The 11130-nt window shown below is 63.1% G+C and overlaps 2 protein-coding genes across 2 annotated transcripts; both read right to left on the bottom strand.

Moving 5' to 3' along the window:
* Window positions 1-117: 117 nt before the first annotated feature.
* On the bottom strand, window positions 118-2412 carry NAT14 (N-acetyltransferase 14 (putative)). Its single transcript, XM_012465294.3, has 3 exons — window positions 2341-2412; window positions 1846-1966; window positions 118-1229 (listed from the first exon to the last, which is right to left on the bottom strand). Exons 2-3 carry the CDS (start codon window positions 1915-1917, stop codon window positions 681-683), a joined length of 621 nt encoding a protein of 206 aa, XP_012320717.2. The 5' UTR covers window positions 1918-1966; window positions 2341-2412; the 3' UTR covers window positions 118-680.
* A 418-nt stretch (window positions 2413-2830) lies between these two features.
* Window positions 2831-10651, bottom strand: ZNF628 (zinc finger protein 628). Its single transcript, XM_064380788.1, has 3 exons — window positions 10461-10651; window positions 7462-7545; window positions 2831-6380 (listed from the first exon to the last, which is right to left on the bottom strand). Exons 2-3 carry the CDS (start codon window positions 7466-7468, stop codon window positions 3187-3189), a joined length of 3201 nt encoding a protein of 1066 aa, XP_064236858.1. The 5' UTR covers window positions 7469-7545; window positions 10461-10651; the 3' UTR covers window positions 2831-3186.
* Window positions 10652-11130: the final 479 nt, after the last annotated feature.

Consider the following 11130-nt stretch of genomic DNA (forward strand, 5'->3'; position numbering starts at 1 on the left):
CCCAGTCCAGCACCACCCCCCAACAATTAATGTCAACTGGGGAAAGGAGGGGCCAGACTGAAGCGGGCAGGGGTGTCCAGAGACAGTCTGGAAAAGGCATCAGAGATGAGACAGGCACACAGCGGTTTCAGGCTTTATTAACAAATGGTGTAAAAAACCAGACGGGTCTGGAGGGAGGGCCAGGGCTGCCGTCTCAGCTCTCCACCTTTCCAGAGAGGGGCCAGTGCACTGCGACCCCTAAGTAGTCAATCTGGTCCCCTCCAAGGACAGGCATCTAACCCACTCCGGGTCTGGGGAGGCCGAGTCACAAATCCTAACTCTGGGGCATATTCTGCTCGGCCTCCTCTCCCCCTCCCCAGATAGCTCTCCCAGGCCTGTGGCACAGACAGCACTGGCTTTCCAGACATATCAACCAGGGAGATTTCTCAGTGCAGACGGAGCTGAGGTAGGGGTTGGAGAGGCTGACCATTCCCCTCTGAGAAGCTCAAACACTGCAGACTTCACACTGCCAGCTGGTGGGTGGAGACCAGGCTCCTCCCCTCAGCAGGCCTCTGTTTCTGGGCACTGGGTGGCTGAGGACTCACCGAGGGAGTGGATGTAAAAGTACCTGCACACAGTAGGTGCTCATCAGGTGCTGGTGCCCCTCCCTCCTTCCCTGCCCTTGCTGGCAGTCTGTAGCCTCACAGGTCTTTGCTGAACTCCCTCACCAGTGTGTAGCCTAGGCAGCCCCAGCCCCCCTCAGCCTGGTAGCCGCAGCCCTCCAGCATTCCTGCCACCCCCCAGGTGGCCACAGCCACAGGGACCACGAGCCTAGCCCGGGTCTCCCCCATGCCCCCAGCCCAGACCCGAGCCCGGGCCTCCGCAAAGGCCAGCAGCCTCCTGCCCACTCCCCGGCGGCGGTGCCAGCGAGAGACAGAGAGGCGGGTGACCCGGGCCCCGTCTCCTGCGTTGGTGCCAGGGGCCAAGGCCAGGACCCCACACACATCGCCAGAGCCCCGCACTGCCACCCAGGGGCCCCCCAAGCCACCCGGGGGAGGCAGTGAGCCCCATCGGGCCCGTAGGCCCAGCTTCACAGCGGCCACAGCCAGGAACACCGGCAGGAGGAGGGCCAGGGCAAAGGAAGCCAGGACAAAGCGCAGGCCGCTGCTGGCCGCCGCCAGGAGGAGCAGGGCTGGTGGCCGTGTCAGGGCATGGAGGGCCACGCGGTTCTCCGTGTCCTTCACGCTGGCCTGTGGGCAGGAGGGGTGGCTCAGCCATCCAAAACGTTAGGGCCTCCTGGACAGGAGAGGAGGTGGACCCTGCCTGGAGCGGGGTGGGGGCTCCCAAATGGGAGGGGAAGGCAGCATGGTGCGATGATCAGCAGTGTGGCACACTGGGTATGGAGTGAATGAATGAATGAGTGAATGAATGAATGATGGGTGGCTGAGTCAATTAGGACTGGGGAGGCACCCAATTCAGTGGTGGTGCCACAGTGAGGTGCCAGGGAAGTAAGGACAGGGAGCATGGCCCAGGCTGGAGTGGAGGCTGGAGGGGACTGCTGGGCTAGGCTTTGAAGAACTGGGGTCGGAGGCACAGAAATGGCTCTTGTGCTGGCGTGCAGGGCTGACTGGAGGTGGGAGACCAGGGAGGGCGTCGGTGCTGGGGCCCCACTAGGGCCCGGGGGGTGGCCCCCAGCTGCCACACCTGCTGTGGTTTTCAGCAGCACTTCCAGCTGGGAGCCGGCTGAGGCTCAGGAGGAAAAGATCCCGCTCCAGGGGTCCAGGTAGGCTCAGGTGGATGGGAGGGAGTGGCTGAACCCACTTGCAATGTCCGACTGCAGCCACTCCCTGGGGCCCTGCCTCTCACCTTCAGCATCTCCAGCACCAGGGGCTTCTCATCTTCCCTCATCTCCCGCACTGACAGGTGGCTGGGGGCCATGGCAGCCCCCAGGCCCCCGCCCCCCCAGAAGAGAGCTGGCGTCGTGCACCTGAGAACACAAGTAGGTCGGCATCAGGGGGGCACCTCTGTCCCCAAAGCCCCCCGCGGGGTGGGGAGCAGCAGCAGCAGCACTTCCCAGATGAGGACACAGAACCCTCGGGGCCCAAAGCGAGGATCTCGGCAGGACAGGCGCCCCCCACAATACTCAGCGACCTCGCTAGAGTCTCCCGGGATCTCCTCTCCCAAGAATTATTCAGCAAACTACCCCTAAACGCGCTGTGGACGCCAACACTGCAGCACAGGGCTCCCTCCCAGGCACCCACAGGCCAGAGGACTGACCACGCCGGCTCCGCCCCGGCCCCCAGCGCTCCCTCCCCACAGTCGTCCCCGTCCCGCGCCACAAGAACAAGGACCCGCCAGCACCTGCGCGGGTCGCTTTTGGTCCTTTGACCAGGCTCCGGGAGCGGGTCGGGAAGGGGTCCCCGGCGGAAGTGACGTCACCCGCGGTGGGGGCGCGGCGCCTGCTCCCGGCCGTAGCAACCGTTGCTAAGCTTCCCGGAGCGCGGGCTGGGGGAGCCGAGCAGTGACCCTCCGGAGGGCCGGGAGGTGACCTCTCCTACCCTAGAGAAGGAGCAGCGGGAAAGGAGACCTGGGGAAACGGGAGCGGGCGCCGGCAGGAGACGGGCGGCGGGCGGGCACCAGCGCGGGTCCCCGCCCCACGTGCCCTCGTTGCCGAGCAACCTGAGCGCAGGCGGCGATGCCAGCGGGTGGATTCTCCGCAGCGCCGGGGCCTTCGCGGGAGGAGCCGGCCGCGCTCAGCATCCTCCAGCTCAGCGGCGCCGGACCCCCCACCCCACATCCCACCTACGGGGCGCCCAGGCTAGCAGGGCCCTCCCGCCTAAGGATCCCCGTTTCCCAAATGAGGGGGTAGCGGGGCTACTCACAGTCAACAAGTGGCACTAGCTGGACTCTGATGCCACCACCTCCCCGCTGTAGTGACCCCTGCTTCCTTTTGTTTCAGGGCGGGGAAACTGAGCCCCACTTGGTGGTTGGCTGCAGGACGCAGAAGTTAAGACTCCACGCTCCCAGGCGGGGGCTATGACCATGACTTTGCCCCCTTCCCTCCCCCCCCGAAAAACAAAACACAGGCGGGGAGACTTGGGTCTTTATTAGCAAGCCCAGCCTGCAGCGCCCAGCCGCCCCCCGCCCCGGCCCCGGCCTGCAGTGAGCCGGGGTCTCCGTGTAGGGCGGGAGAACCACTGGCTGTCCTCAAAACGTGTGCACTAGCTGGACTGCGGGTAGGGTCTGCACAATCTGGATGGAGGGCAGGCCCTGTGGGGTCATGACACCAGGCCCAGCTCCCGCGGGGACCACTTGTACCATCTGGGAGGCTGGAGCCGCGGGGAGCGCCGCGGGAGCCGAAGCTGGGCCGGACGGCGGTGGGGCCAGGAGCTGCAGCGTGGCGGCGCCTCCTGCGGCACTGCTGCTGTCCAGTAGCTCAGTGGCCGGGGCGCTGCGAATGATGAGGAGTTTCTGTCCCGGTGGGCCAGTGGCCGGCGGCTCGGTCAGCCCAGGGGCAAGGGTTTCTACCTCCTGTACACAGAGCCGGGTCTGCTCGCCATCGGCCCCGCTCAGCACCAGCACGCTCTGCAAGCCCTCGTCCGTCTGCAGTGTCTCAAAGAGGACATCCTGGACCACACCGGTGCTGGCCTCAGCATCCCCCGCCTCCCCGGGGCCCGGGCCCGTGAGCAAGTCCTCCGCTGCCCCACTCTGAACCACCAGCAGGTTGGGCGCCTCAGCAGCCACAGCTCCTCCACTGGAATTGGAGAGCTGGCCGGCCACAGGCTGGAGCTGGACCGTGGTCACTTCCTGTGCTGGCTGGAGCTGGACTGTGGTCACTTCCTGTGCCGGCTGGAGCTGGACCGTGGTCACTTCCTGTGCCGGCTGGAGCTGGACCGTGGTTACTTCTGAGGCTGGCCGGAGCTGCACCCCACTCATTTCCTGTGGCCCTGCCTCCCCGCCCCCTACATTCTGCAGAACGATGAGGCTCTGCCCTCCCCCGCTGGCCCCAGCGCTGGCCGCTCCCTGCACCCCGAGACCCCCAGGGCCTGGCAGCCAGACAACTCCCGACCCCTGACCTGCCTTGCCCACTGCCGGCGGCCCCTGCCTTGCACGGCTGCCCCCCGCCCCAGCACTGGAGGAGGGCAGCAGGATGAGTTTGGGCGGTGCGGGAGGGGGCGGAGGAGCAGGGGGCTGCACGCTGCTGGGGATCAGCTGGAGACCCTGGGCAGTCTGCACCAGGAGAAACGTCTGAGAGTTGGGCGCCGCAGGGCCCAAGGTCGGGGCCTGGGCCGTACCCCCGGCCACCTCGAGGGAGAGCGTGGCCTGGAGGTGCGGCAGGACGTGGACATCTTGGGTGGCTGGCGGGGCCGGGACGGCGGCCAGCGGGTCAGGGGGCTGGGGACCGGCGGCGGGTGCTGTGGTGCTGGGAGCCGTGTTGGCCGGGGCGTGCGTCCTCAGGTGCCGCTGCAGATAGGCGGCCATAACGAAGCCACGACCGCAGATGGGGCAGGTGAAGGGGCGCTCGGCCGAGTGCGTGCGCTGGTGCAGGAGCAGGTTGGAGGAGTGGGTGAAGGTCTTAGGGCAGACCGGGCAGCGGAAAGGCCGCTCGCCGGTGTGCACACGCTGGTGCTGCCGCAGGTTGGAGGTCTGTGCGAAGCTCTTGCCACAGACGCTACAGGCGTGGGGCCTCTCCCCGGTGTGCACGTGGCGGTGGCGCCGCAGGCACGACGTGTTGCGGAAGGCCTTGCCACATTCCCCGCAGGCGTAGGGCCGCTCACCCGAGTGCAGCCGCAGGTGGTACTGGTAGTGGGACGACCATTTGAAGGTGAGGCCGCACTGGCCGCAGGTGAAGGCCCGCAGGCCGGTGTGCACGCGCTGGTGGATCTGCAGCAGGGAGGAGCGCTTGAAGGCCTTGCCGCACTCGCCGCACTGGTAGGGCCGCTCGCCGGTGTGGTCCCGCAGGTGGTAGCGCAGCCCAGACGAGCCCTTGAAGGCCTTGCCGCACTCGGCACACTTGTAGGGCCGCTCTGCAGAAGCCGGGGCGGGCGGGGGTGGCAGCGGGGCTGGGGCGGCGGGCGCCAGCGGTTCCTGGGGGCAGGTGACCTCGGCAGCCTCAGCCTGCGGGGGCGGGCGCCCGGCCGCCGCCTCTTCCACGTGGCACTGCTGATGCGCCAGGAGGCTGGCCAGCTGCGGAAATGAGCCGTCGCAGCTGCCGCAGCGGAAGGCCTGCCCGCCGGCAGCCCCGTGGGTGTGCTGGTGGCGGGAGAGCCCGGCCACCGTCCGGAAGGACTTGCCGCAGGGCAGACAGGCAAAACCAGGGGCGGGGGCGGCGGCGGCAGGAGGGGGCTGAGGCAGAGGGGACGGTGGCGGGTCGGCGTTGGGCGTCCCGGCGGGTGCGTCCTGGGGCTGGGGCACCGCCTCGGGCCCGGGACACGGCTGGTGCTCCACGAGCAGCTCCTCGCTGTTGAATCCCTGCTCGCAGCCATCGCAACGATACACCAGCTCCACCGTGGTCTCCGCCGCCGCCAAAAAGAGCTCGGGCACCACGGGTGGGGGCGGGGGCGGGGGCGGCGGGGCGGGAGGCGCGGGCGGGCTGTGGGGCTGGAGGTGCCTCTGCAGGTAGGCATCGCACACGAAGACCTTGCTGCCGCTGGGCTCCTGGGGCTGGGGGTGCGGGGCCGCGGGGGCGGCGCCTGGGGTGGGGGCAGGGCCTGGGGCAGGAGTGGGGGCGGCGCCGTGGGTGCGCTGGTGCAGCAGCAGGTTGGAGGAGTGGGTGAAGGTCTTGGGGCACAGCGGGCAGCGGAAGGGCCGCTCGCCCGTGTGCACGCGCTGGTGCTGCCGCAGGTTGGTGCTCTGCGTGAAGCTCTTGCCGCAGACGCCACAGGTGTAGGGCCGCTCGCCGGTGTGCACGTGGCGGTGGCGCCGCAGGCTGGACGAGTTCTTGAAGGCCTTGGGGCAGTCCGGGCACGGGTAGGGCCGCTCGCCTGTGTGCTGTCTTAGGTGGTACTGGTAGTGGGACGACCACTTGAAGGCCAGGCCGCACTGGCCGCAGATGAAGGCCCGCAGGCCGGTGTGCACGCTACGGTGGATCTGCAGCAGGGAGGAGCGCTTGAAGGCCTTGGGGCAGTCGGGGCACTGGTAGGGCCGCTCGCCCGTGTGTCCTCGCTGGTGGTAGAGCAGGGCCGAGGAGCCCTTGAAGGCCTTGGGGCAGTCTGGGCACTTGTAGGGCCGCTCGCCTGTGTGCGTGCGCTGGTGGTGCAGGAGCCGGGACGACCACCGGAATGACTTGCCACACTCCCCGCACTCATACTGGGCCGCCGGGGCCGCAGGGCCTGGCTTCTCCCCGGTCCCCTCCGCAGTAGAGGCCGGCGCCATGTCCGCGTGTGAGCCGACCATCACACCTGGGGGAGGGATTCCGCATCAGGGGCTTGCCCAGCGCTGGATCATCTCAACCCCAAACCCACACACTGGCTCTTTAAGGGACAGGGACTACCTCCCCAGGTCACCTACTTTGCAAGGGACTTTCCTGAGGATCAGGGTCTCCAATGGTCCAAGTTTGCTTGGGACTTGAGCAGGTGCCAGTGATACTGGACTTTCAGAGCTGAAATGGAAAGTCCTCAGCAAACTGGGCCAAGGTGATCACCCTCCTTAGGAGGCTGGCCAGGTCTGAGAAGGCTGGGCCCCACCTTCAAGAGAGCAAGTGCTGCCTTTAGGACTCTGCTGGCTCCCTCTAAACACAGGCAGGGTCCCCGAAGAAGACACACAGAGGGGCTCTCCCTCTAGACCTCGTCCCCACCTGGGCTTAAACACCCCCCCACTGCCATGCCCTGAACCTCTTCATGCTAACTAAAGCCTCCTCGTGGCACCAGGCATGGGGGCTCACGCCTGAAATCCCAGCACTTTAAGATGCCGAGGCAGGCGGATCAGCTGCGGTCAGGAGTTCGAGACCAGCCTGTCCAACATGGTGAAACCCCATCTCTACTAAAACTACAAAAATTAGCTGAGCGTGGTGGTAGGCACCTGTAATCCCAGCTACTCTGGAGGCTGAGGCAGGAGAATTGCTTGAACACCGGAGGTGGAGGTTGCAGTGAGCTGAGATCGCGCCACTGCACTCCAGCCTGGGTGATAGAGCAAGGCTCTATCTCAAAAAGGAAAAAAAAAGTGTCCTCATGGTCTGAGCCTGAATAACCTACTTCTCACCACCACAAAAACCTTCTAGGTCACTCCCGCTCGGTGCGTCAACTCCCCAAATCCTTAGACTCCAGCCCATCTACCATCCACGCCGCCCTGCCTCCTTCAACCAGCCCACATCCTCACTCCCGCCTGACCCTGCACAGATGCTGCCAGTGGCCATGAGAGGCACCCCCTTGCCTGGCCTCAGTCTCACTTTGCATTGATGCCCACAAAATCTGCAGCCCCTCACCATCACCCTCCCTGGCTCACACTACACTTCTCTGATCCGTGCACTCTCCAGGCGACTACTTGCCATGGAGCTTTCTCCTGAAACCTCCAGCCCTTCCTCTCCCCTGCTGTCCTTGGCAGGCAATCCTGTCCTTGATCATGCCTCTGTGAAAATAAAAGCAATCAGAAGCAAAGGTTCTCACATTCTGACCACGATACCAGTGGTTCTTAACTGGAACAAATTGTGCCTCCTATCCAGGGGACATCTGGCAATGCCTGGAGGCATTTGGGTTGTCTGTTAACGAGAGAGGCAAGTGCTCCTGGCATCTAGTGGGTGGAGGCCAGAGAAGCTGCTCAACACCCTACAATTCCTGGGACGACCCTATAGCCCAGAACGATCTCATCCAAGAGGTCAGCAGTGCGAGGTCCAGAAGCCTGTGCTATCCTTCCCCACACGCCTGACCTGGGGCTCGTGGACCCTGCCTTCCCACCCACATCCTCCACTTTTCCTCCTCTCCTGGATGGTTCCCATCAACAGAACCAACAATCTGGGTCTCCCCACTTACCCATCCATTTGCGAACTCATTTCTCCATCCCTTCACAGCAGAGCAGCTTGTGCCAACTCACTCCTTCCCAGCTCAAACCCCTTCAGTCCCAAACTGGTTCCCCCACTCCAACGTGGCTTCGGTGGCGCGTGGCCCGCAATGGCTCACTTGTCACGGGGTCCGTGGCCCGCCTCCCCCTGGCCTCCAGGATACCTCACTCCCTAGCTGTCCTCCCTCACCTGTCACCCCATCCCAGCCCCAGCCTGGTTCCTTCTCATCTCCCTGACCTCTACTTGTGGGAGCATCCAGGGCTCCAGCCCCCCTTGGTCCTCTTCTGTCTGTCCTCTCTCCCTGGGAGCCCCTACCCACTCTCAGGACTCCACCGTCTATGAACAATGACTCCAGGCCCCCAGCTCTATGAGACCTAGCCTCTGAATGCCACGCCACCTGCTAGACTGTGCCATTTGACGCCTCACAGACGTTCAAACTTAATGTACCCCAAATCCAACTATGGTTTTTTTGCTCCTTGCCCCCAACTTTTGCTCCACCCATAGCTTCTTCGTCTCTGAACATGGTGACTGTCCTCCTCCTCAGGCCAAACGCTCCTCACCTCCTCTGTATCATCCGTCAGCAGATTCTCCTTCCAGCCAGAACTATCCAGGATCTGGCCACTTCTTCAGCCCTCCACCTTGATCTGCAGCACTACCATCTCTCTCCCAGGTAGCTGCAACAGCCTCCCCACGGATCTCTGTGTTTCCACCTGTGCCCTGCCCACCCATCCGTTCCCAACACACAAGCTGAAGCAAACCCATCAACAGGGAGGGCAGGGCTTTGCATTCCTGTGCTCAGACACCGCCACAGCTCCGGTCTTGAAGCCTGCCCACTTCCCGCAGCCTTCAGTCTGTCTGCTCCCTGACTTGTCCTCCTGCTGTCCTCACTGGCCACCTGCCCCCGGTCACTCTGGTCACCCAGGCTGGCCTGCTCCCACCTCAGGGCACCTACCTAGAACCGCCCCTCCCTTTCCACCTGCACCACTCTCTCTTTCACCTCCAAGTCTTTGCTGAAATCCCCTCTGCGAGAGCTTCCCTGACACCCCTAATTAAATCTCCAGTCCCTTCCAACTCCCTGTTCCCTTTTCCTGCCATCTTTTTTTCCCCACAGTGTTGATCACCTTCTAATGGACTATACGACCAGTGATGCTCAGCCTCAGCAGTGCTGAGATTTGGGGCCAGGCCATTCTTTGTTGAGGGCAGTCCTGTGCACTGTAGGGTGTTTAGCAGCATCCCTGACCTCATCCCACTGGATGCCAGACTGACACTGGCCTATGAAGCCCTCCTCTACACTGTCCACAAAGCTCACTCCTGCACCTCCAAGTTTTTGCCGCGATGTCACCCCAGGGGAGCGCCAAGAACCACTACTATATAAGCAGTGTGCTTTCTGTCTCACTCTGTCTCCCATGCTAGGATGTCAGCGCCGTGAAAACAGGGGCTTCTATCTGTTCCACTGTGGTATCCCATCCGAGCGCCTACAATAATGTCTGCAGAGTGTGTGCTCAGTAAACACGTTTTCAATGAATGAAGGCTGGGCATCCCCTTTGGACAAGCTATAAGAACTTCCTTGTCTTTTTCTTCTTTTCTTTCTTTTTTTTTTTTTTTTGTTTTTTGGAGACAGGGTTCACTCTGTCACCAAGGCTGGAGGCAGTGGCGTGATCTCAGCTCACTGCAGCCTCCATCTCCCGGGTTCAAGCGATTATCCTGCCTCAGCCTCTTGAGTGGCTGGGATTACAGGTGCACGCCACCACGCCCAGCTAATTTTTGTATTTTTAGTAGAGACGGGGTTTCACCATGTTGCCCGGGCTGGTCTTGAACTACTGGCCTCAAGTGATCCTCCCGCCTCGGCCTCCCAAAGTGATGGGGTTACAGGCGTGAGCCACCACGCCCGGCCAAGAACTTCCTTTTTTAAAAGATGAGTGTATCCTGTAATATGTAAGCAAGTTCTTTTAAGAACCTACTGATCCTAAGAAGCTGCACGTGCCTTTAAGAAGGCCGAGCATCGCCTTAAACAAGACATCGGTGCTCTGTAAGAGCGGGGTCCCATTTAGCAAGAACAGGGCATCCGCTTTAAAAGGCACGCCACACCCTTTCGGCAGGCTGGACTTCCCCTTTAAGGGGATGCTGCCACCGCAGACCCATCTCAACCTTTGTCAAGCTAAACTAGGGATCGCTTTGAAGCAACCAGGTCTCAGTTTTTTTCTTCATTGTCTGGGAAACTGTCACTGGCCTTTAATGAGATAGCCAATTTTTAGGAGGAAAAAGTTTTTTAACTCAGAAAGCTTCTGCAAAAACGCAAAGCCTGACCCACCCTCTCAATGCAACCCCTTGCCCTTTAAGAGGGCGGAGCCAGCCCAGGGGGCAACAGTCGGCGGTGAAATAGCGACCTCCCCTTTAAGGTACCCCTTCCGGTTTCACGGTCCCACCCGCCCAACGTCTCCGCCCTCCGGTCCCTCCCCCCACCCCCACCCCTCCGGTCTCTCACCTGCGGCCCCAATCGGGGGAACGAGGGTGGGAGCCCCAGGACCTTCCCTCGAGGGCCGATGGGAAGGTGGGGCCCCGACAGCGGCGGTGCAGCTGTGGGGGCCGGGGAGGGGGGGCGGGGGCGTACTCCCTCCCAACGGCCCCCGGCGCGAGGCACCCAACCTTTATCGGCGGCCTCTCGCGCACACAAACCCCGACGTCGCCTCGGCGCGTCATGACGCACGTGCGCCGAGTTCCAACCCCCGGACCCTTCCATTGGCTGCCTGGTGCGTCGCAGAGCTCTCACGCAGGCAGCGTGCGGCATCTGGGACTTGTAGTTTTCCCAGTTGTGGTCCCGGACTCCAGCTGTCAAGTACTGGGGGCCGAGGCCCCAGTGAGCCCACGACCTGGTATGGCCATCTCGAGACGCGGGGTTGTACGTTCCCCTTTATTAGTCCCGATTCCCGCTCATCTGCAGAAAAATCCTTCCATGCAGCATGGTTGTACAAAAACCCCTCCCATGAAGCCGTCCCGCCCCCAGGGTGTAATCGCTACTGCGGGAAACCGAGGCCTGGAGCGCTTCCCGCTCCTCAGCAGAGCCACGTACTCAGGGCTTTCGGACGTGTGCTTCGTGCACGCTCGTGCAGACCCTGCAGAAACCTGGTTCCTGCAGGGCAAAGGTCTGTTCAGGG

This window comes from Aotus nancymaae, unplaced genomic scaffold, assembly GCF_030222135.1.
Source record: "Aotus nancymaae isolate 86718 unplaced genomic scaffold, 86718_ANA_hifiasm-v0.15.2.pri h1tg000028l, whole genome shotgun sequence".
NCBI classification, from domain to species: domain Eukaryota; kingdom Metazoa; phylum Chordata; class Mammalia; order Primates; family Aotidae; genus Aotus; species Aotus nancymaae.

What these genes read in the sequence shown, in the direction of transcription:
- NAT14 (XM_012465294.3), bottom strand. Translation starts at nt 1,917, where the DNA reads ATGGCCCCCAGCCACCTGTCAGTGCGGGAGATGAGGGAAGATGAGAAG. An exon ending in TGGTGCTGGAGATGCTGAAG is followed by an intron (nt 1,230 to 1,845) that starts GTGAGAGGCAGG and finishes TCCTGCCCACAG; the next exon opens with GCCAGCGTGAAGGACACGGA.